The sequence below is a fragment of the Pseudorasbora parva genome, chromosome 25 (assembly GCF_024679245.1).
Source record: "Pseudorasbora parva isolate DD20220531a chromosome 25, ASM2467924v1, whole genome shotgun sequence".
Taxonomy (NCBI): domain Eukaryota; kingdom Metazoa; phylum Chordata; class Actinopteri; order Cypriniformes; family Gobionidae; genus Pseudorasbora; species Pseudorasbora parva.
The window spans coordinates 30,233,664-30,259,792 of NC_090196.1; the positions used below are offsets into that span (position 1 = coordinate 30,233,664).

At 41.9% G+C, this 26,129-nt stretch overlaps 1 protein-coding gene across 1 annotated transcript in view; it reads left to right on the forward strand.

The window, feature by feature from the left end:
- Positions 1 to 26,129, forward strand: part of myrf (myelin regulatory factor) — a 64,657-nt gene that overhangs the window by 16,472 nt on the left and 22,056 nt on the right. Inside the window, 13 exon segments of the mRNA XM_067437125.1 lie at positions 8,096 to 8,186; positions 8,306 to 8,581; positions 18,532 to 18,593; positions 18,874 to 19,096; positions 19,731 to 19,831; positions 19,915 to 20,029; positions 20,493 to 20,688; positions 20,785 to 20,861; positions 20,949 to 21,059; positions 22,583 to 22,673; positions 24,778 to 24,793; positions 24,796 to 24,977; positions 25,638 to 25,746. Coding sequence (XP_067293226.1) covers positions 8,096 to 8,186; positions 8,306 to 8,581; positions 18,532 to 18,593; positions 18,874 to 19,096; positions 19,731 to 19,831; positions 19,915 to 20,029; positions 20,493 to 20,688; positions 20,785 to 20,861; positions 20,949 to 21,059; positions 22,583 to 22,673; positions 24,778 to 24,793; positions 24,796 to 24,977; positions 25,638 to 25,746 — 1,650 coding nt within the window.

Below are 26,129 nucleotides of genomic sequence, written 5' to 3' on the forward strand. Positions count from 1 at the left end.
TCCGAGCAGGTACTGTCTCTCTTTTTCTCTCTCCATCCTTCCTGCGTCTCTTTTTCTTTTCTTGTTGTTCACATGACCTCATGCATTTGTTCAGTAGCCTATGTGTGTGTGTGTGTGTGTGAGAGTGTGCATGGTATATATGAATGTGTGTTTTTATGTTGAGTAGTGTATGCTAAATGAACAAACTCCTAACTCTAATTTTTAAGCTTTAGCATAGCATGAAACTCGTCCTGTATTATTAGTACTAAAGAGATTAATGATTGCTGTTACTTTTCTAAATGATTTGTGATTTTTGACTTAGTGACTTAAAATGTATCGAAAGGAGGAACACAAACCATTTAATATTATTGAGACTCGGGGGTGGGATCCTTTAAGCCAGTATAAGCAGCCACCTAGCAATGGTTAAAAAAAACTCACTAACTCAATAGCAACCACTTTAGCATCATCATTTTGGCTGCTGGCCTACAAATGGACATCATGGTTAAACGGCTCAATTGCTGAACCACAAATGTCCAATAAAAAGCGTATTTTTGTTATTTTCTTGAGCCTAGTCACAATATCTATGTGTTTTGTCTGGTGCTGATTGCGACTGAACCGTTCTCTCATGTCGTCAATGATTGTTTAACTAAGACAAATGTTTTCCCCTCTAACTGTGTGGATACTCAAATGAATGCTGTATTGATCACGGTGATGCTGTGTGTGTGTTTTTGTCTTTCTGAGGAACCCAGGGCATTCTGGGTAGTGTTTACTATTTGATAATGTTGTGGACTTCGCTCTATCATACTTAACTCTGGTGTGAATTAGGGCTTAATGATTAACATGCATAAGAACTTGCATACAGTGATCGGTTTCACATGGAAACTGTAGAGAAACGGGGCATACTGTATGTGAACATTGCAGAGGGAGGTAAAGAGAGATAGAGGGAGAGAGATATACATGGAGACAGGGAGGAGGGGATGTATGGCATATTGTTGACTGTGATTAATGAGCTCTCGAGGGAGGGTTTCTGATTTGGCCTCTCAGTGATGGCACATGCTTTAGTCCAGGATTATCAGTTCTTCATTCAAAATACTTCTTGATCAGCCAATGTATATATACACACAGGGCCCTATGATTTCTGCAATGTGGAAAACACGGAATCAAAAGTACGTCTGTACACTTCAAATCTTGATATAGACATGTGTCTGTGAATATTAAACCACAAAAATACTTTAAATATGAATCATGCATGTTCTGCATGTCTTTGTGAATGAATGGTTTAATTTCCCACACACACACACACACACACATACACACACACACACACACACACACACTGAAGCACACATGCCGCTCGCTGTTTTTTCAGCCTCTTTCAGTCTCACTATATGAGGATATGAACACATGAACTTCATCTCCAGAGCCACTCTGACAGTCACTTCATCAGCATTTACTGCTATATTTGAGAAAAACTATCATTATATATCATAAACACATAAAGACTTAAAGGTCTTCATGGCAACACATCTAAATAAAAGTTTGGTTTAACTTGAAGAAACGATGACAGAAATAAATTACTGTTGCACAGAATTTAGCTACGTCTCAGTGTTAATTTTACATTTACAAGCTGAATTTATCATCATTACTCGTCTTCAGTGTCACATGATCTTTCAGAAATCATTCTGATATGATCATTTATTATCAATGTTGGAAACAGTACTGTTTATTATTTCAGGATTATTTTCTAGAATATTTTTAGAATAGAATTTTCTTTTTTCTTTTTTTTGAAAGAATGTGTTAAATTGATAAAAGGGATAGTAAAGACTTTATCAATTGTAGATTTCTATTTTGAATAAATGCTGTTCTTTTAAATATTTTATTCATAAATAAATCCCGAAAAAAGTATCACAGGTTCCAAAAATATATGAACCAGCTCAACTTTTTCCAACATTGATAATAAATCATATCAGAATGATTTCTGAAGGATCATGTGACACTGAAGACTGGAGTAATTATGATAAATAAAACTTTGATCACAGGAATAAATTACAAGTTTAAAGTGTATTAAAATAGAAAACCATAATTTAAAATTGTAATAATACTTTGCAATATTATAATTTTTTTCCTGTGTTTTTGATCAAATAAATGCAGCTTTAGTGAGCGGACTTCTTTCAAAAACGAATTTCCAAACTTTTATCTGTTTATTTTTATATATATATTGATGGTGAGGAACTATTCACTTCATAAACTTATGATTGTGCTCTGTTAGTTATGTCAAACTGGTGAGTTTGAGTTAAAATACATTATGTCTTGTTCGTCAGCAGTTGAGATTAGTTTAGCTTTGTGAGTTGATTTAGTGGTGTTTATGAGCATATGAATTTAATCTTTCTACACTGAACAAAAGCCAACACACATATTCTGCAATATTGCGTGGGGAAAAGTTTGTGAGCTTGTTCTTTTAATTGAGTGTGATGAGATAAAACGATTATTTCACAGCATAACAGAATTTATATATATTTTTTAATTCATGTGTACACAAAAACATTCGATATTGCATTTCTGAACATTATAAATATCATAAAAACATCCGAAAAATGTCCACAAAACAGTACAGAGTGTGTGTTTGTTAAAATCACATCGCTCTCTCACTCGTCTCCCCCACTCTCGTTCCCGTCAGTCAATCCTGCCGCCGTTATCAGCGCTGGCCTGGCAGATTTACAGCAGGAGGATGGAAACATCTGGATCTTATTTAGTAAAACCATCCCGCTCCATTCTTATTTGCCCTGCTGGCACACTCATAAAACTGTCTGAGCGGAGACCCCAATCGCAGCACCTCGAAACATTACGTCAGCGTTGTTTTTTCCCCCTGCAATTTTTGATGTTTTGTAAAGCGCAGTTGAGATTACTCAAGTGGTTTATGGTAAGTGATTGCCTTGACTCATGGTCCACTCACATCCACAGTAATTATCCATGAGGATTCATAGGTGGATCAGTTGTCAAACCTGTCCATGATGTCCTGGCCATGTCTGTCAACCCCTTTGGGATATTTTGAGAGTCAGGATTGTGTTGGTTTTGTGTGTGGTGTAGGTTTGGGTCAGGATGTGATCCCTCTCAGGCTGTGGGAGGCTGATGGACCAGAGAGTTTTCCCAACACTAACACAGGAATTCCTCACATTCCGGCTTCGTTAGTGGCCTAATCTATCAAAGAGAGAGAGAGAGAGAGAGAGAGAGAGAGAGAGAGAGAGAGAGAGAGAGAGAGAGAGAGAGAGAGAGAGAGAGAGAGATGGATCAGGGGTTTAGTGGGGGGCTCTTCATGCTGGACTTTACCTCCACCTGACCTTGGGCTTATTCCCCTTATTCTCTCCATCCTTAACGTGCTGTCTTTGTGTGATTACGTATTTGTTGAATACATGGACATAAACTTTATTTTTCAATATATGCAAAATTTCAAATTTAGGTTATCATTTATATGATAGTATAAGAGAAAGCATGCGGTGTGACAAATCAGAACTCACAAATATATTTTTCTAGCCGACTTGAGAAATGGAATTACAACTTTTTTTGTTTGTTGTTATTATTTGAATGTTTTATTATTATTTTTTTACAGACACAATGCACATTAATAAACATTTATGTAGATGTGCCAGTTTAGCCAACTTGGCTAATTTTGAACTATAGTCCCTGGACAGGTGTAATGTCAGATAAAACACATTAAAACAAATCATAGTATAATACTTATGCATACAGTAAATCACATTTCATAAGAATACATAAAGTACATTAAAACATTTACAGCATTTGCTTTACAATTAGCATATATTAGCCATAAATAATACAACTTTTATTTATTTGTTTATATATTTATTTATTTGCATGTTATTTTATTCTCTTTTTTACTATAATACTTTTAAAATATATTTTAAAATACTAAATTATGAATACAAAAACTATTATATGATGTTTTTTGGCTTTTAGTATGAATATGTTAGCCTTACATCTATAAGTAAGTCGGCTCCAAAACAATGACAAAATTCACAATTAGAAGATATAGGCATTCAAAACTTGCAATCTCTTACTTCCCCAATATGGATCAATGATTTGGATGACATCACTCTCTCTGCACTTCAACTTCTCATCGGATTTTCTGTCCAATCGAATGCTCTCTAGAATCTGAAGCCCCGCCCCCTACATTATAAATCGACACTGAAGCTTCAGCTGAAATCAGTCACCTGTTCACAAATTTACTGTTTTCTACATGACACATACACTCACCTAAAGGATTATTAGGAACCCCATACTAATACTGTGTTTGACCCCCTTTCGCCTTTAGAACTGCCTTAATTCTATGTGGCATTGATTCAACAAGCTGCTTAAAGCATTCTTTAGAAATGTTGGCCCATATTGATAGGATGGCATCTTGCAGTTGATGGAGATTTTTGGGATGCACATCCAGGGCATGAAGCTCCTGTTCCACCAAATCCCAAAGATGCTCTATTGGGTTGAGATCTGGTGACTGGGGGCCATTTTAGTACAGTGAACTCATTGTCATGTTCAAGAGACCAATTCGAAACGATTCGAGCTTTGTGACATGGTGCATTAACCTGCTGGAAGTAGCCATCAGAGGATGGGGACATGGTGGTCATAAAGGGATGGACATGGTCAGAAACAATGCTCAGGTAGGCCGTGGCATTTAAACGATGCCCAATTGGCACTAAGGGGCCTAAAGTGTGCCAAGAAAACATCCCCACACCATTACGCCACCACCACCAGCCTACAGAGTGTTAACAAGGCATTATGGATCCATGTTCTCATTCTGTTTACCCCAAATTCTGACTCTACCATCTGAATGTCTCAACAGTAGGGCTGGGACAACGCGTCGATGTCATCGATGACGTCGACGCAAAAAATACGTCGACACAAAATATGCGCGTCGATTCGTCAGACCCAAAATAAAGATGGTGGCGCCGGAGAGTAGTAGCAACCATAGATATACATAATAAAGTATATTATGTAATTAAGTATATTATTTATTATGTATATCTATGGTAGCAACACGAGTGGCTCCTCAGACTTTCAGAAGTGCAAGGCTTGCGGGTTGGCGCGCGGCGCGCACGGAGCAAGCGCTCTTATACACAGGTGCGCATGCACGCGTTTTGTTGTCACGGCTACATAAACAAATTTCTGCACACAGGAAGACAGATGTTTAAATTAAGTTACGGTACCGACATCCAGTTATGGTGTCCCGCCTTTGTTTTACTGTCTATTAAAGTCTGCCGCGTTTAAGTTACGGTGTAGCCTGTGTACTGTCATACATGTTTTCATAATGCAGAATATTCACTCAGCGCGCTGTCAGGCAGTTTGGGGCTGCCCGACTGTGTGCACTCGAATGCCGTGACAGCGTGCGCTCACGCATACAATCAGTAGTAACAGTTCGCAATTATATCCATATATCCTTGCTTTTCTTGTAAACCCGATAAAATCCATGGCAATGAATGTCATCGGGGATGTTTAATCCACAAGCATTCTGAGAATTATTCCTACTTGTCGTTCACATCAATCTAAAAGTTGTCCTTTTAGGCTATAGGCGATTTTCATTCAAAGATGTAAAAGTAATTAAGCTATGTAGCCTATTGTATCAATTTTTTGCTAGATAAAAACATTAAAAACATATTGCAATAAATAATTTCTCTGTTTAGCCTATGAATGGGCAATCCGATCCAGTCAGTGCTGTCATTAGAGCGTGATAGCCAAACTTAACCCTTGATTAACCAGCGGCACTATTTGCTATTTATCTTATTACAATCACATGCATTTTTACATGATTTGTTATTTGTTCTATTTTTTATATCTTTGCATTATATATGCAAATGTTTACTCATTAGAAATAATCTTATCTTGTTCATAATATTTAGTGTCACCTATCAACCTGTAAATTTTGCTGCACAGCAATGAAGATACTCTTTACAAGACGTATTGTGTCCTTAATAATGGCATCAGAATGCAGCCAAAGCACATGATGGTAATAAGAAGATGGCTATAATTAATTGTAAATCATCCAAAATAAATGCCATGATCATTACATTTTATACAGGTGTTACTATATTGATTTTGTAAAAGGTGATCAGCAACCAAATATTGATAATATGGAAGTTACTGCCTTTTGCCTTGGCATGACTCCACATTTTTTGCAGACAATACAAAGGCAGAGTGCAGTAACTTCAAAATTGTGTGTGTGTGTGTGTGTGTGTGTGTGTGTGTGTGTGTGTGTGTGTGTGTGTGTGTGTGTGTGTGTGTGTGTGTGTGTGTGTGTGTATTTTGTTATGATTTTATTGAATGCATTGTTCTTGTATAGCCTTTTACTTTGGAATTTTAAGAGCAATAAACATATATTGCAATGTTAAGGAATTAGTTTTTTTCATTCAGATAATTAAATCAACATGTATAAATTGCTATTAGGCAATTAATGGGGAGATAATCGGTAATCGAATCGAATCGTAACCGAATCGGACAGGAAAAATTAATCGTTAGATTAATCGATGCATCGAAAAAATAATCGCTAGATTAATCGTTTAAAAAATAATCGTTTATCCCAGCCCTACTCAACAGATATCGAGACTCATCAGACCAGGCAACATTTTTCCAGTCTTCAACTGTCCAATTTTGGTGAGCTTGTGCAAATTGTAGCCTCTTTTTCCTATTTGTAGTGGAGATGAGTCGTACCCGGTGGGGTCTTCTGCTGTTGTAGCACATACTTCTCAAGGTTGTGCGTGTTGTGGCTTCACAAATGCTTTGCTGCATACCTCGGTTGTAACGAGTGGTTATTTCAGTCAAAGTTGCTCTTCTATCAGCTTGAATCAGTCGGCCCATTCTCCTCTGAACTCTATCATCAACAAGGCATTTTCGCCCACAGGACTGCCGCATACTGGATGTTTTTCCCTTTTCACACCATTTTTTGTAAACCCTGTAACTGAGCAGATTGTGAAATACTTAGACCAACCCGTCTGGCACCAACAACCATGCCACGCTCAAAATTGCTTAAATCACCTTTCCTTATCATTCTGACATTCAGTTCATATTTCAGGAGACTGTCTTGACCAGGACAACACCCCTACATGCATTGAAGCAACTGCCATGTGATTGGTTGATTAAATAATTGCATTAATAAGAAATTGAAAAGGTGTTCCTAATAATCCTTTAGGTGAGTATAGTGCACTATATAGGGAATGGGGAACGATCAGACAGCATAAATATGATTTCCATTAGAGCGAATGAAGTCTGGTTCCACATTAGTGTCACATAAACCACCGCAGCTCCGGTCCAGAGACACGACAGCACAGAGCGGATCATGTGATCGAGTCGGCACAGACCAGAAAACGTATATCAGACCCTTTAAATTCTGCACAGAATGATATTTTAAAGTGATATAGAGGCAATTAGGAGGAGAAACGGTTAGAGGTTAGGAGGAAACTACGGCTATACTGAGCTTAAAAGCTCTGATGCATATTTGTTGAATTTTACATTAACCAAAGAACATGGACATACTTTTTGATTAAATAACACTGGTAAATTGCTTAAAGAGAAACACAGATACATAGATTATGCAATAAAAATGCGTTATTTGGCTTAAGTGAGAAGGGTCAGTCGGCCTGGGTGAGAGTGACATATAGCAGGTGTTGCAAACAGAGATTGCAGACGGGTCATGTGGTGCAGATTTGGAGAGATTTGGTAAATACGTGGAGAAGGGGGGCAGAGGAGAGAGAGGCTACTTTGTTGATGAAGAATGAAAGAAAATGATTTTCTCTGAAAGTCACAGTCCTTTTAGGCTTATTACAGTTAACCTGCAAGAATTTTTTTTCCCCGTTGTCCTCATCTGTGATCCCCAGTTGGATCACACGTCATTAATCTGCCTATTAAACAAGCAAACAAATGATCAGAAGTGTTGCAAGCCACTTGAGTCATGAAACCGTCAGCCTTTCTTGTTGGATTCTGAAGAAGAGATGTTGTGAAACTGTTATTTTATCACTGTAGAAACGGTGCGTAGGAACACAGTACACATCCTCCACACTCACTCTCTTCTTCTACCTTTTCTGTCTCTCTCCCTTTATTTCCGTTGCAGGTCATGATATTAACAGCTCTTTGGAGCCAACAAACATTGACACCAGTATCCTGGAGGAATACATCAGCAAAGAGGACGACAGCACTGACATGTAAGATTTTCTATGTGTAATCCGGAGACTGTTTGTACCACTCCGTACACCATATGATGATGTGCTTATTTTGAGTCATATTGGCCATCAGCTGGAGATTTGTTTTTTGTTTCCTTTAGTTGTTTCACAGAGGTCCACAGCGGCCCAGGACCCCAGTATCCCTCACCCCAGGCCGGGGCATCCTCTTCAGGGGGGTTAGGGTGTGGCGTGAGCCCCCCCATCCCCCTGCGCCAGGGCACCGTCCCGTCTCTGTCCCAGTCCTGCCAGAATCCCTATCCGCCGCCACCGCCGCTGGGCCACCTCAGACACAACTACCCCTGCCTGGGGCAACAGCAGAGCCAGACGCCCCAACAACCACACGTCAAACCTGACCACCGCGGACAGTACGCACCCGGGTAATACGACAAATATTCATTTAACAAAGTGATTTGTATAATTTGTAATAAAAACATTGACACCCCTAAATCTGCATCAAGCGCGTAAAACCTAAAGTATAGGGTATAATGGGTCTAAAGGCACACCTAAAGAAAAATTTACTTCCCTTTCGGGGAACTCGAGCTGCGTCGAAACGCTGTGAGAACGCCTCTGTTTAAATGCGTCGTGAAGCGCCTGTAGAACCATTCCATCGGAAAAAAGATCGATCGTCGGCGTGATGACGTCATCGACCGGAAGCTATAAAACGTCCGTGAAAACAAACAGGAACTAGCTTCTGAGCCTTCAGCAAGCGATCTGTGTGAACCTGTCTGTCTATTTGGTGTTTTTGTCTGTCTATTATATAAAAAAGCAGAGATTTTCCACCCTTTTTGTTAAATATTCCATATATTAACAGAAAAAAGAGAAAATAGAATAGATAGAATGGCGAGTGAAAGCAGCAATTTCAGAAAGTGTGTTCCTCCCTGCCCACGCTACATCACGGGCGGGGACACACATCTTCTCTGTGTTGCATGCTTGGGAGCGCAGCATGCCCAGGCAGCCCTCGAGGGGGCTGCTTGCGAGCACTGTGAGCGTATGCCACTGAGAACGCTGCGCTCCCGCCGGGCACTCTTCGAGGAGGGTGCCTCGGCTCGTGTTCCCCGCGGCTCTGGTCCCGCTGCCGCCGAGGCGGAGCGGAGGCTGCAGTCGTGGGGATCACAATTGGATGTTGCAGAGGGGTTAGAGACGGGCGCTGCCTTATCTCTGCCCTCACCTGCTCCATCCAGCGGTTCTTCTCGGGGCATGGAAGCACGCATGGCGGTTTCTTCCCCCCCGAGAGAGCCGCCGGTACTTCATCTGTCCAGCTCTGAGGAGGTGGACGTTGAAAGTATCGATACTGAAGATTCGCCACTTCAGTCCCCTGCTAGTGAGGAGCTAGTTGAGGTTTTGACGCGAGCAGTGGCCAGATTAAACATCGACTGGCCCACTGAAAGATCTGAGGCAGGAAGAAAACGTCATAGTAAGCTAGACGAACGCTTCCTGCCGTCTCGCGCTTCAGAACCTCAGCGACGGGGCCTGCCGTTCTTCCACGATTTGCACACCGAGGTGGCAAGATCGTGGAAGAGACCGGCTTCATATCGTGTCTTCAGCCCGCAGACTTCGGTCTACAGCAACATTTGCGGGCTGAGACAGTATGGTTATGGGGCGATGCCAAAGGTTGAAGAGACGCTCGCGAGCCATCTCTCGCCTTCCTCGGCATCGTCCCTGAAGGCCCCGACTTTACCCACCAGACCTCTAAAAACAACGTCGGCGATGGTGGGTAAAGCGTACTCGGCGGCGGGTCAAGCGGCTGCATGCCTGCACACTATGGCTATCGTGCAGGCATACCAGGCTGACCTGCTAAGGGATTTGGACGGTAGTGATGCTGTGGGGGGTGATATTATCGCTGAACTGAGATCATCAGCCGATCTAGCTCTCCGGGCCACCAAGGAGACGGCCAGATGTGTTGGCCGCTCCATGGCAGCATTGGTGGCTACGGAGAGGCATTTGTGGTTAAACCCCACAGACATCAAGGAGAGGGAGAAAGCCTTTCTGCTTGATGCGCCGCTTTCTCCTGGAGGCCTCTTCGGTGACGCAGTTCACACTGTCACCGAGAGGTTCCAGGAGTCGAAAAAGCAAGCTGCGGCGCTCAAGCAGTTCCTCCCTCTCCGGGTCCAGGTCCCTGGGGCTGCTGCTGATACCACCAAGCAGCCCAAGCCGAGTACGAGCTCCTCCTACAGGGCTCAGCAGAAGCAGAGCGTCGCTGCCCGAGCTCCCCCTCAGCGTGGGGACGAGGGGCGGCGCTCTCAGACGAGGCCTTCGAGGGGCAGGGCTGATCTGCGGACAGTCCTGATCGCCAAGAAGGCCTCGTCGAAGCGTTCCTGACGCCAGAAGCGTCAGGACGCTGAGGGTGGTTCCCCCCGTAGGGAAACGGTGCTTACCCCTGCCTACGGTACCCGTTTCCCTACGGCACCCTCGGGGGGCCGCGCTGCCAACCCTGCCGCAATGCCGGGGCGCAGTCGGTCTCCGCGGGCCACCCGAGGGTGGTCCGCACCCCCTTCGGGGGGTCCCCGAGCAGTCAAGTCAGTTGTTCCCTGCCGGTCCGCCGCTTCAGGGCACTGCGCTTGTTGCTCAAAGTACACCAGAGGCCAGCCTCGAGGGGCTGGTTCCCTTAGTAGATTTTCTAGACGAGTGGAAACGTCTACCAAATATATCTCGTTGGGTCCTGCAGATAATAGAAAAGGGGTACGCCATTCAATTCAGAAGTCGGCCACCTCCTTTCTGCGGTGTCCTACCTACAGAGGTGGGCCCGGAGCAGGCTCTGGTAATGGCACAGGAAGTAGAGACACTCCTGCAAAAAGGGGCTATAGAGAGGGTTCCCCCTCCCAGCAGGGAGTCTGGCTTTTACAGCCGTTACTTCATCGTGCCGAAGAAGGATGGGGGCTTACGCCCGATATTAGATCTGCGGCTATTGAATCGCTCGGTGGCCAAGCTAAAATTCAAGATGCTTACACTCAGACAGATTGTAGCGCAGGTCAAATCGGAGGATTGGTTTGTCACCATAGACCTCAAAGATGCGTATTTTCATGTCTCCATCCTTCCACATCACAGGAAGTTCCTGAGGTTTGCCTTCGGGGGAGAGGCATACCAATATCGTGTACTTCCCTTCGGTCTAGCACTGTCACCCCGCACGTTCACCAAGTGTGTGGATGCAGCTCTGGCGCCGCTGCGTCTACAGGGCATCCGCATACTGAACTATATCGACGACTGGCTGATTCTAGCGAATACAGAGCAGATGGCGGTTCAGCATCGAGATGCTGTTCTCGCCCATATGTCGAAGCTGGGGTTGAGGCTGAACGCCAAGAAGAGTGTGCTTTCTCCGGCTCAGAGAACCACTTTTCTAGGTGTGAACTGGGATTCGGTAATTATGCGGGCGCAATTATCGCCAACACGCATAGCATCGATCCTGGCAGCCGCCAAAGAACAGAAGCTAGGCCGAGCCGTCACTGTGAAACAGTTCCAGAAACTGTTAGGTCTCATGGCAGCAGCGTCCAACGTGATACCTTTTGGCCTACTGTACATGAGGCCACTGCAGTGGTGGCTCAAGACAAAAGGGTTCTCCCCGAGGGGAAATCCGCTCCGCACGATCAAAGTCACGCGGCGATGCCTACGTGCTCTGGTCATGTGGAAAAACCCGGGGTTTTTATCTCAGGGTCCCGTGTTGGGGGCTCATGTTCGTCGCGTAACGCTAACGACAGACGCCTCTCTCACGGGCTGGGGGGCGACCATGAGTGGTCGCTCGTCCCAGGGTCTATGGCAGGAGCATCAGCGGCACTGGCACATAAATCGGCTAGAGATGCTCGCAGTGTTTCTTGCATTGAAACAGTTCCTGCCCGACCTCAGGGGCCACCATGTACTAGTCAGAACAGACAACACGTCCGTGGTGGCCTACATAAACCACCAGGGGGGTCTGAAGTCTCGTCCGTTGGACAAATTGGCACACCGGATCCTCCTGTGGGCCCAAGGGAGATTGCTGTCAATCAGGGCAGTATATATCCCGGGGGCCCTGAATCAGGAAGCAGACAGCCTGTCGAGACAGGGGCCGAGGCCCGGGGAATGGAGACTCCACCCAGAGGTGGTGGAGCTCCTTTGGAAGGTTTATGGGAAGGCAGAGATAGACCTGTTCGCTTCGGCGGAGAATTCTCACTGCCCGCAGTGGTTTTCTCTGACCCATCCGGCCCCGCTGGGGCTGGATGCCATGGTACAGGAGTGGCCGAGGCTGCCTCTGTACGCCTTCCCCCCGATTGTCTTGCTTCCAGGAGTTCTGGAGAGGGTACGCCGGGACGGGGCCCAGGTACTTCTAGTGGCTCCGAACTGGCCGACCCGAGTATGGTTTTCGGACCTGATATCTCTCCTGGAAGGCTCTCCGATGGAGATTCCGACCAGGAGGGATCTACTCTCTCAGGCGGGCGGGAGATTCCTGCACCCACGCCCAGAGATGTGGAAACTGTGGGCCTGGCCTCTGAGGGGGCTAGGCTCATAGAGGAGGGTCTCTCGGCCGAGGTCGTAGAGACCATCCTACACTCCAGAGCTCCGTCCACAAGGAAGCTGTACGCTTTGAAATGGAGACTTTTCTCAGCATGGTGCAGAGAACGCCAGTGGGATCCAGTTAACTGCCCGGTTGGTACAGTGCTGGAGTTCCTGCAGGAGAGGTTCTCTGCAGGGTTGACCCCCTCCACACTTAAGGTGTACGTGGCGGCCTTGGGTGCTGTCCACGTCCCTTGCAGTGGAGTGTCTTTGGGAAGACACCCTCTAATTACACGCTTCCTTCGTGGCACATTAAGGTTGAGGCCAGTTATGCACTCGAGGGTCCCGGCATGGGACTTGGCCATTGTTTTGAGGGGCCTGTCCGGACCTCCGTTCGAACCTCTGGAGGAGGTTTCGGATAAGTTCCTCACCCTAAAAACCATCTTCCTTTTGGCCATATCATCTCTTAAAAGGATAGGAGATATTCAGTCTCTGTCGGTAGAGCCCTCATGTCTAGAGTTTGCGCCAGGGATGGTGAAAGCATTTCTGCATCCCAGGCCGGGTTATGTCCCCAAGGTTCCTACGAGCCCACGGGGCCCCATCACTCTACAAGCCTTCTGTCCTCCTCCATTTATGACGTCAGACCAGGAAAGATTGAATCTGCTGTGTCCTGTGAGGGCACTGGATACTTATGTCCACAGAGCTGCCCTGTGGAGAAAAACTGAACAGTTGTTTGTTTGCTTTGGACCCCCTAAGAAGGGGGCCCCAGTATCCAAGCAGAGGATGAGCAAGTGGGTGGTCGAGGCCATTTCACTTGCTTATGAAGCTACCGGGCAGCCATCTCCACTGGCTGTCCGGGCGCACTCAACCAGGGGTATGGCTGCTTCTAAAGCACTTTTGTCGGGGGCTTCCCTCCATGATATCTGTAACGCGGCCGGTTGGTCGTCTCCTTCTACCTTCGTCAGGTTCTACGAACTAGACCTGGCATCTACAGTAGGGGCACAGGTACTCTCGTAACCGTGTGCGCTTCGGCTTCACACATACGAGACACTTGGTCCTATGGCGATGTGGGTATAAGCGTTCTCACAGCGTTTCGACGCAGCTCGAGTTCCCCGAAAGGGAACGTCTCAGGTTACGTATGTAACCCTAGTTCCCTGAGGGAACGAGACGCTGCGTCGCTTTGCCATACTCCCGGCGTGTCCGTGATCACTTACTTCAGGCTTTATCAGAAGTTAGTTCCTGTTTGTTTTCACGGACGTTTTATAGCTTCCGGTCGATGACGTCATCACGCCGACGATCGATCTTTTTTCCGATGGAATGGTTCTACAGGCGCTTCACGACGCATTTAAACAGAGGCGTTCTCACAGCGTTTCGACGCAGCGTCTCGTTCCCTCAGGGAACTAGGGTTACATACGTAACCTGAGACGTTTTCACTACTCTCATAGTGCATGATTGCAGAAAAAACATATATAATTGAATTGAACCTTTATGAAGCAACACATTTTGTGTGAAAAATCATAAATCATGGGGGGGCATTTTACCCCACAGACACATGGGGCAAAAGGCACACAGTATCGATACAAATACTTTAGATAAAATAATGTTTTTAATAACATTAATACTTTCTCAAAACAATCACTTTAGCAAAGTTTGAACTATTTTCTGTTTATTTTAATAAAATATATATATTTTTTCAGTAAATATGCTGTCAATAAAATATGTTAATATAGAAATATATTTTAAAAGTTTAGAAACAAAATCATTTAAAAAACTAAAGATTCTGAAAGCATTGAAGGATATCACATAATTATTTAATATAGATTTACAGTAGTAAAAATAAATTATATTTTACAATATGATATGATTAATATATATATATATATATATATATATATATATATATATATATATATATATATATATATATATATATATATATATATATATATATATATATATATAATTATATTATCTGTTTATTATCATGTTAAATATGGTGCCTTTTTGCCCCGACAGCAGGGCAAATACCACTGATACCCCAAATACCACTGTGACATATTCTTCCATTATTGCAAAACTGTTGCTTTAATGACCTTGAACAAAACTGAAAATCATGAAGAAGACCTTCGTCTCAAAAAAAATCAATAATTGTACCAAATCTTTTTTGCTACTTAAATCTACAATGTTTTTTAAAAATGTCAAATATTAGATCAAATGAGTGCAGAATCAACTTTGCGCTACTGCTCACGATCGTATCAAAATCAGAAAAATGTTCACGTGCATCTTGAAAAGCGGATGCTTTGGAAAGTCCTAAGGCAAGTTTTTGTGCCATCTAATGGTTTAGAGGAAAATAAACTCAAAGAAGCCTTTTACCCCTTAATCAGAGTTGCCAAGTCTGCATATAACACCCGACTTTGGGCTTCTTTTTTTGGCAAGTCACTTTAAAAAAAATCATGTGTCGCAGGTTGTGTTTTTTTTATAGATGTGGTTGCGTGTTAGGAAAATATGGCAAGCAACTTTGTTTGAATTGTTTCTTTACATTTATGGTCGCTGTTTAGTTCAATACATTGACTGACACTGTCTTATCACAGCTAAAAGCCAATCAGTGCAATAATACTAATCATTATAGTAATAGTAATCATTATGTCTTCATAGATCCCGCCTCCTGCTTCCCCTATCAAAGAAAAATTGCATTCAACGTGCCGGCATGTGACGTTATAAATTCAAGTACATTTTTTGTACAGAGATAGAAAGGAAACGGAGGAAAGGAATATTTTTATAATGTATTTATCATTACAGGCTATAATACAAATACTAATACTAAAATTAGGTATGGGTCGAATTTGTTTAATTATAAATATGTGGCTATATTGCAGTACTTGTCTTTTGCATGGTTTGCAGTGTGTGTTCGCTACTCACGGCTCCTAATATGTGTGCACTTGGGTTACCATAATTCTCCTTTATGCCACTTTTTCTCTTTTTCCATCTCCAAACCTATTATGTTCACAGCTGAACATAGGATATTGGGTGCCCTTTGTTTTTGCTTTTCAGACTCTAAACTGAGGTTTCAGTTTAATATGTTGCAGGTTGATCATACATAATATAATAGTATTAATAGTATCAGTTGCTTATTTGTCTCGCGAGTGTTGGCAACACTGCCCTTAGTTTGCTACCAAAGGCTGAGTAAGACAGACGTAGGAGTGAACTGGGAATAAGTGCGGAGACATAAGATGGATGGGTCAGGCCCGATAACCTGAGGAATTGTGCAATCAGTAATGCTCTTTTATAATGTTGCCCAAAAGGAGGCAGCAGGTATGTCATTAGTGAGCTTTTTGATGGGTTTCCAATTAAAACAAGACCTGATTCGCTACGGTGCTTCTATGTTTAGTGGTGCATGCAATGGCATCACTTTTAATTGTCCAACTTCAGTGTGTGCATAGTCCCGTTTGTGCTCTATCATCATGAATGATTCCTCAAATCATGCGTCTTGAGCAGAGGTGTGCTGTTCTGCTGCTAGTGCACCATTTTCACTTTCTAGACTATATCCCACAGACATGCATTAAAGACTTAAAGAAACACTCCACTTTTTTTAAATAGGCTTATTTTCCAAGTCCCTAAGAGTTAAACATTTTAGTTTTACCATTTTTGAATCCATTCAGCAGATCTCTGTATCTGGCGGCAGTACTTTTAGCATAGCTTAGCATACATCATTGAATCGGATTAGACCATTAGCATTGTGCTCAAAAAGGATGACCAAAGACTTTCAATATTTTTCCTATTTAAAACTTGACTCTTCTAGTTACATTGTGTACTAAGACCAACATAAAAATGAAAAGTTGCTATGACTACAGGCCGTCCTGGGTGCAGCGGCGCAGTGATATTATGCAGTGCCTGAAAATAGGCAAACTTCCGTCAACATAACCAATGTGACAACCTGCACAGAAAGCATGCTTTGTAACCATGGATACGTTTATGAGAGACAATTCAGGAGATATTTACTTTGGTGCAGATGTTGAACAGTGTCTATTTGAACCGGCTATTTGAGCTAACTCTGCATTATCTGCAACGATACAAACTTAGTGCCGGTCACATTGGAAGTTACCTATCTGAGGACTACTTTCAGGCGCTGCGTAATATCATCGCACCGCTGAACCCATGGGACGACCGCAAAGTCCCATCATTATTACGCAGGAATAAGAAAAAAGTTCCTATCTATATCGGTCTAAAAATTGCAACTCTTCTTTTTCCATTGGTCTTAGTACACGATGTAACTACAGAATAGGCAAGTTTTAAAAAGGGAAAATATGATCTTTGAAAAAATAATGTATTTTGTCATTTCTGCGCGCGATGCTAATGGTCTAATCCGATTCAATGATGTATGCTAAACTATGCTAAAAGTGGTACCACCAGATACAGAGATTGGTTGAATGGATTCAAAACGGTAAAAGGGGCCTGTTTTCACAGAAAGTGAGTGTCCTTTAAGGGAAAAAAAACTTGCAACCATCCAAAAACACCTTAGAAACTACATCATGCAATGCAATTAGAGGTTAGATCGGACTCAAAAAATCAAGCCCGACCCTACCCGAGCCTGCACATGTTGTGTCCGAGCCCAGCCCGGCTGACACATTAACTGTAATTATGAGCCCGAGCCCGATTTAAACCCGACCATTGTTCAATATGTGGGTGTTTTGATGAGAACGAGCCCGTAATGAGCAAAGCGGACTGGTGAGACTCATGTTAAAACTAACATTGATAAACTGAAATGAGTTGATAACATCGCTGTTTTCTCCACAGCGACTGTACAGCCAAATCAAATTTTGTTGCAATATTTTCATGTTTAACACTTTGAAGCCGCTTTGAAACAATCATCATTGTAAAAGCGCTATAGGCTATAAATAAAGCTGACTTGACTCCGCTCAATAATCCGCAACTGGTAACAGATGTTTGCTCAAATCCAGCTCAGACATTTATCAGTAGCTTACTTTGTTGTTGCCATTAAACAATGTGTTTTTTCCTTCATATTTATGTTTAAATTCTATAATATTTTTTTTGCATTTCATCTGATTACGATGAGTGAAAAGATGCGAGTGGGTCAGAAATGATTTTGGTGGTTATATTTAGTTTAATATTAAGTTTTGTTTTGTAGAAAGCATTTCTTTCGTTTTGTTTAAATTGTATCTTAATTTTAAAAAAAGGTTTCTTGGGCCAATTGCCTGGGTTTAATAAATAAAAAGCAAATAGCAGACTATAATCGCGAGGTGAAGTCGTGGGAGTGATGGCTTTCATTGCTCATGAACTGGAGCGCGCGTCTCATAAATAAACCGAAACTCAGCAGGCTATACTCGCCTCACAGACATGAGAAATATGCGTATAGAAAGCTTGAACTGACCACTTTTAAACGAAACGATTCGAAGATATTTAATTAAGCAAAGTGCAGTGTTCACGCGAGCAGCTCTTGACACAGAGCGTTTCTGTTTATAATGCTGCGCTCCATCACTGCTCGAGCTGTGAGTTTAACACGCATTTTTACACTAATCCTGACTTGTGCAACTTTGTAGCCTACACATTTGTTTCTAAGTTGTTGTATTAGTTCTTACTTTGCTAAAAATATATATAATTTCTGATTATAGCTTAGCTTTCCGCCCACCCAATTAGACTAGTAAAGTAGGCTAATGATTAAAACAACAAACGCTTGATCAAGAGGATAGTGCCGGGAAATCTCGGCCCGACCCGGCCTGCGGGTCGGTTCGGGTCATGTTCGGGCTCGGGCAGAGAATCTAACCTCTACTTGCAATCACATAGCAACCACAAACCCTGATCACTCATGTAGTTGTGTATTTAATGCGTTTAATGTTTGTTTGTGCAGAACACTACCTGAGTCCCCTCCTGACTCCAGCTCAGAGCCGTATTCACCCCAGCAAGCCAACGGTAAGTTCAATCCACCTCAATGATTTAATGTAAAATACAGGGGGGTGCAGAAGTGTTAAATAATCTAGACTGCAAGTTATTAAAGTTCATAAAACATTATTTTAGTTAAAATACATGTGTCAGTAAATGTGGACATAAAAACATTTATTTGACACAGCTGGATTTTGTTCATATTTCTGTGCCAAATAATGAAGTGTATTATCCTTATAGTGCCGAGGCTGACTTACAGCTAATATGAGGAAATATAATTTAATGTCTGCTTTTTAATATTCCATCCCAGATCCGCATATGCTCAGGACAATGACGCCTGAGAACATGTGTCACATGACCAGCCCTCCGCCTCTCCCCACACACCCCCTCTATCCCAGCATGCACCGGGACATGTACCTTAAGCCAGAGCCCATGATCTCGCAGTATCCGATTGGTCCAACCAGCGGCGGGGGCGGAGACATTCAACAGACTCAGATGCTGCATCAACTCCTGCAACATCCACAAGGACCAGAGTAAGAACGAGAGAATCTGAGGGACATCAGAGAGGAAACGTTAAACTTTTAATACGTTTTATATATATATATATATTATTTTACAACAAGACGTGTGATGTTATTCCAAATAATAAAAATTTATAAAAACACAAACCAATAAATATAATATATAGTAATTCAAAAAATTATTAGTGGGCCCTAGTCTGCTGATTGATTGGCCGTTCGATCGGTCGGTCGATTGATTGATTAATTGGTTGATTGGTTGGTTGGTTGGTTGGTTGGTTGGTTTGTTGGTTGGTTGGTTGGTTGGTTGATTGGTTGATTGATTGGTTGGTTGGTTGATTGATTGATTGATTGATTGATTGATTGATTGATTGATTGATTGGTTGATTGATTGATTTAGCAGTATCACATTCAGTGTCTTTTTAGCATTTTAATTTAGATTAGAGTTAGAATATTTAAATATATTAATAATAATTTATTAATTAAAATGCTTTTAAGTCATCCTGCGGTCCCCTTGAAGGTTTGCTAAAGCCCTTTAGTGAGCGCCGACCCCTGGTTAAGAACCGCTTCGGTAGAGGCAGAGATGGACCAGCAATGTCTAAAATCAAAATGATCCACATTAACAAATGCATGCTTTGTGTTTCTCCAGTGGGATTCCTGTACACCCGGCAAAGAAGAGAAAACATTCAGACTCTCCCAACAGCACTCTCAACTCCCAGATACTCACAGGCATCATCAAGCAAGAGCCAGGTACACACACACACACAAACAGGTACACAAGCACGATTGCAATATCAGCTCCATATGACGTATGTGCATTCGTGCTCTCACAGGTTTGATGCAGGATGCAGAAAACTCATACCTGGATCCAAACTATCAGTGCATAAAGTGGCAGGCGCACCAGCAGAACAAATGGACTATGTTATACGACTCCAATGGAAAAGAACTGTGGGTGCTGCCCTCATCCTACAAACCTCTGCACTTAGATTTATGACAGAGGAATGAGAAATGCACTGAGGGTGAAAGTGTGTGTTTGGGATTTAATAGGGTATAAGGAGGGATCAGGCTGTACTAAAAGAGATAGAAACAAGAGAGAGAGAGAGAGAGAGAGAGAGAGAGAGAGAGAGAGAGAGAGAGAGAGAGAGAGAGAGAGAGAGAGAGAGAGAGAGAGAGAGAGAGAGAGAGAGAGAGAGAGAGATGGATGGTAACGGCCAGGGAATTCCTATGAGGTGAGCCGTGTGTAGGAGTGAGAGCAAGAGCAGAGATCTGGCTTACAAAAGAGAGAGAATGATCATGAGAAAGTGGCATGACTTTAGGTTTTGTACTAAGCTGATTTAAAAAAAAAAAAAAAGCTCTAAGTAAGTTTTATGATCAATATAGATGTTTTCTTTCTCTCTTTCTGCCTCTCCAGTCCGATGCCTACCTATAGGGTGGACGCAGACAAGGGTTTTAACTTCTCCCTGGCAGATGATGCCTTCGTGTGTCAGAAGAAGAACCACTTCCAGGTGACGGTGTACGTCGGCATGCCGGGAGATCCCAAATACGTGAAGACCGGCGAGGGGCTGCAGCCCATCGAATGCTTTTACCTGAAACTCAATGGGGTCAAGGTGAGTCAAACAACCAGAAAACCAGTCACAACTACTTCTACTAATCTCTGTGAACTCTTGCATAACATAGCATGATTTTATCTACCTGTCTTCCAGTTGGAAGCAATGAATCAGTCCATTAATGTGGAACAGTCACAGTCTGACCGGAGCAAAAGACCCTTTAAACCAGTGCTGTAAGTCTTACTGCTGTGGGAGTTTCTATGAAATATCACGTGTGGATTCGAGGAATGTGATATAAATGTTAACCATTTGTTTTATAGAGTGACATTGCCGCCAGAGCAGGTTACAAAGGTAACGGTGGGCCGTCTTCACTTCAGCGAGACCACAGCTAATAACATGAGAAAGAAAGGCAAGCCGAACCCCGACCAGAGGTATGAAATATGGCCATGATGAAGAAAACATAACCAGGTTTATTATTTATTAACACCTGTTTGAGTTTAAAACAATGAAACAATCTTAAAATGTGAACTCAAAAGAAAAACTCATAAAAGTTTATTGGATTGATCTAATGTTTATTTTGAGTTGGCTCTACTCAAACCTATTAATTATTTTGAGCATTAAATATGCACTATGTAGGATTTTTGCAGTAAAATATCCAAAAACCACTAGGCCAGTGTTATATATTTTGTTCAGTTGAGTACCTACAATATCCCAAATGTTTCCAACTATTTGTAAATTGTGAGAAAATTGCTATTTTAACCAAAGACCGGGACGCCTGAGGGAGTCGCCTGTCAATTGCGTCATATCTGCGTTACTCTCAGTTTCTGGATTTATTCTGCAGAAGTGCTTTACTCTTAGCAGTGTGAACAAGTGTCACAGCAGCCGCTGAGCGAACGCACAGAGTAACATCAAAACATCATTTTAAACACACTTATATGTATCTATTGTGTCCCGTCATAATAAAAGTCCCGCTGCTGGCGAGCCGCGTGTACGGCAACAGTCGCTCCAGCTGCCGTGCTCAGCTCCTCAACACTCGGTCCTGCTCTGCTTTATACTACAGTAACGTTAATAACCGCATCCATCAACATGATTTCTGCCCGAGTCCTATTTTCCACCGGCTGTGAGGTGAAGACCACATGTCCCAAGATGCTGCTCTCAAACTTGGCGTCATCAAACTATGCATTTGTTTTGAATAGGTGCCCTCTAGTGGACAAAAAATTACATAGTGCAGCTTTAAGATTAACAGTGTGTGTTTTTGATGCAGGGATTCTGTATTCTATTAGAAGATGCACAATAGCGCCCCCTACTGTATAACAGTGAAAACACGGAAAATGACGGGGAAAGAGTTAAAGGGCTAGTTCACCCAAAAATAAAAATTAGATGTTTATCTGCTTACCCCCAGTGCATCCAACATGTAGGTGTGTTTTGTTTCTTCATGAAAACCGTTGCTGTGTGCCAGTCATATAATGGTGTGAATAGGTAACAACTCTATGAGAGCAAAACAAACACACAAAAAACATGCTTAGACAACGTGCACATATACCCTACTGCTCCTGACGACACATTGATGTCTTAAGACACGAACCGATCGGTTTCTGTGAGAAACACAACAGTATTTGTTATTTTTTTACCTCATATCACGACGAGTCTCATCAAGTTTTCCCTTCGGCTGTAACTTCCGTTAGGTGAGGTCAAGCTGCTGCGATCATAGATACATATAGAAACCTCATTAGTGCCTGTGCGGATCGGTCAAATGAGGCTCTACAAAATGTATATCTATGATCGCAACAGTTTGATGAGACTTGATGAGACTCGTCGTGATATGTAATTTTCCTTTTTGGGTGAACTAACCCTTAAATGCATAAGATATTACATAAGATTAAAACAGCACAGAGAATCGTTCTTAAGCGCTTATGATTCCTCATTAAAAGCATTTGAATGTGTCTTTGTGTAGGTACTTCATGCTGGTAGTGGCTCTTCAGGCTCAGAGTCACAGTCAGAGCTTCACGGTGGCGGCTCACGTCTCCGAGAGGATCATCGTCAGGGTAACCGCTGTCAGTCTGGTCGTGTCTGTCTGACCGACCTCCTCCAATCACAGCCTGTTTCTGTGTGTCAATTATCTGCCTGTTACTGTAATAGTGCTCCAATGCTTAAATGATTCGTTTTTATGCTACTGATTTTGTTTGCCTCTATTTTTGATTTCTTGCATAGATATTTCAATGCTTTTCTTTTTTTTTTGTATTAGATTTTTTTTTGTTTTTCTGAAGAAATAATAAATCTTTATTAGGAATGCACTGATACCATTTTTTCCAGAACGAGTATGATGCAAATACTTTTTTGTACTAGCCGATACTGATTAACAGAAAAGTTTTGTACATTTATTTTAATGAATATATGTTATTTTCATGCTTAATTACACTGCAAATACTTACTCAGTATTTAGTTTTTTTTTAGTACAAATATCTGAACAATTTTATTAAATCAATATTGAGAAGCGTAAGATAACAAGGCTTGTTTTCTAAAAAAATTATCAAAATTAAGTGACTTTATTCTTAAAACAAGAACAATGAATTTGTTAATTTGTTGTTGTATCAAAGACTGTACCATAGACCGTATAAAATAATGGACACGTCCGTGACGTCACTTATTTCTGAAGAGCATTTTTGAAGCCCAAAATGTGAGGAGCCTTATTGGCATCTTGGCAGCTAGTCACTCCCGGATAACCGAAAATTAACAAAGAAGCAGGACGTGGGTGGAGCTGAGAGGTCTGGTTATGAAGCCACGCCCACCTAGCTTGACCATAACAGCTATCCACCTGTCAATCAAGTGGCCACACCCTTAATTATGCAGAACTTTAAGGGTCAAAAAAAAATCATAGTTTCCAAGAAGGGCAAAATTAGCCGTATAGACCAAAACCACAATTTGTACCAGGATGTAAATATTTTTTTCTGCTGTAAAGTAGGACATTTTAACATGGAGGAGAAACAGATTTGACTCCCTTTGGAGCCTGTCTCTAGCGGCCGGTCGATGAATTGCAGTTTAAGTCACTTCCGTGTTGACTTCAAGACCGCAAGGTTGTCACGATCAAAGCTAAGGCTTTTATTTTTGATGCATTTTTCAAAAAATAAGAATAATTCTTGATTAAAATATTTTCATACTTTGCAATATGTGTAAATACTAAGTAGATGCTATTTATACTTTATTTGGACATACTATTTGCACCGCAGTATTGTTGTACATTAACAGGATGCAATAATAACACAGTGTAAATTATTATATCTACTAAATGTATTAAATGGATGATGCCTTAATGGGACAATAAAACTGTTCCCTACATCTACCCCTAACCCTACCCAATAAATGCTTTCATTATTATTAAAATTTTCGGTAGGCAATTTATTTCCAATTTTAGAATATTTTCTTAATTTTTATTGAAAGTAAATGCCTTTCGGATGTGATATTTGATATGGAAAATGGAAAAGAGTGTTTCGATTGCGTCAAAACCGATCCTTGAGCCTTACGCTCTACTGACTACGCCACTGAAGATGTTGACATATGAGCGTCTTTTTGAATCTTGATTGGCCCAACCAGGCTGTGTCAGGTGGAGCTAGTGCAAATAGCCCTTGCCATCAAGGCACAATCTTTGCACTTGATGTAAATATACACTCCGTAGTTTTAATACAAATGAGCAATCAGAAGTGCGTATCTGAGAATGTTAATGGAAACAACTATATTAGGCCCGATTTCAATATCAGTATCAGTGCATCCCTAATCTTTAATTATAAACTCTAAAAAAAAAATGGGTAAAAAACAACCCAATGTTGGGTCAAATATGGACTAACCGAGCAATTAGGTTGTTTTAACCAGCGATTGGGTTGTCTTAAGCAAATATTTAACCCAACCGCAGGGTTAAAACAACCCAATTGCTGGTTTAGTCCATATTTGACCCAACATTGAGTTAAAACAACCCAGTAATTTTTAGAGTGTATGCAAAATATGTATTCAGAGTTTGATGTGTAAATTTATTTAAAAGTCAGCTGAATTGCAGTAACACAAGACCTTCCCTTCCCAGACAATTACTTAAATTATTGTTCTATCGCTCAGTCCTTTCTCTTTCTTTCGCTTTCTCCCTCTTTCTCTGTCTCTCAGGCGTCTAATCCAGGTCAGTTGAGAGTGACAGTGAAGTGTTGTGGCAGAGAGGGCAGATGCCAGACTCTGTGTATCATCACGGCCGAGTCGGCATCAACACGGACCGGCCGGACGAGGCCCTGGTTGTCCATGGCAATGTGAAGATCATGGGATCCCTTGTGCATCCTTCTGATATTAGAGCCAAGGAGAATGTGGAGGAGGTGTGTGTGTGTGTGTGTGTGTGCATATCTCTCCGAACACATACACGGTCTGTGCCACACTTACCAACAGTGGGGGAAAATAAAAAAGTCTATTGGCCCTGAAACTATTTCCATCAATTTTCCAACAGTGCACAAATATCTTTCTTTCTTTTTCTTTTTCTTTCTTTCTTTCTTTCTTTCTTTCTTTCTTTCTTTCTTTCTTTCTTTCTTTCTTTCTTTCTTTCTTTCTTTCTCTTTCTTTCTTTCTTTCTTTCTTTCTTTCTTTCTTTCTTTCTTTCTTTCTTTCTTAAACAAGAAAAAACAAAGGCCTACAACTTGCTACAATAGATCCCGAAATGATGTTTAGACCGTTGGTGGGGGAATTTGCTTATTATAGACTTACACATAATGTGGTTTTCTTTTGGGATGTGTGGTGTTTTAATGAGGCACTATGTACAGTACAAACTGATATGCTTATTGTGAATTTGTAAAGTATTTATGTTATTTAGACTTTTTTAAATTATGGTCTGTAATGTAGTATGATGTAAGGTTCATAGAGTAATAAAGTGCTTGTTAAACCTCTCTCTCTCTCTCTCTCTCTCTCTCTCTCTCTCTCTCTCTCTCTCTCTCTCTCTCTCTCTCTCTCTCTCTCTCTCTCTCTCTCTCTCTCTCTCTCTCCAGGTGGACACCACTGATAACCTGAGGCGGATTTCTCAAATGAGGCTGGTGCATTATCAGTATAAGCCTGAGTTTGCAGCCACAGTGGGCATCGATGCCACCGCTGAGACCGGTACTGTCCCCGCAGATCTATCCCAGTTCCCAGTTGGGGTCATAATTCTCATTTAAATCAAACGAAAAAATATTTAGCATAAAAAAATTATGCCTATTTGCAACCCGTTCTCACTCCCAAGGCGTCAAAATCCGAAGCATGGTCAAGTGCCTTCCGCGTCACAATTAAGACGCTAAAGGTGCCCCTGGGCGTCATTTTGCGACGCCCTGGGTGTCCAATTCATTACAATGATAAACCTTTGGCGTCATAAACAGACGCATTTAATTATTTGCGTTTATAAAAGCAGACATGATTTTATTAATATTTAAAGGCTACTTTTATATTTTGGAGCAACTAACTCCACTCCTACCCTAAACCTACCCACATCTTAACAATATAAAACA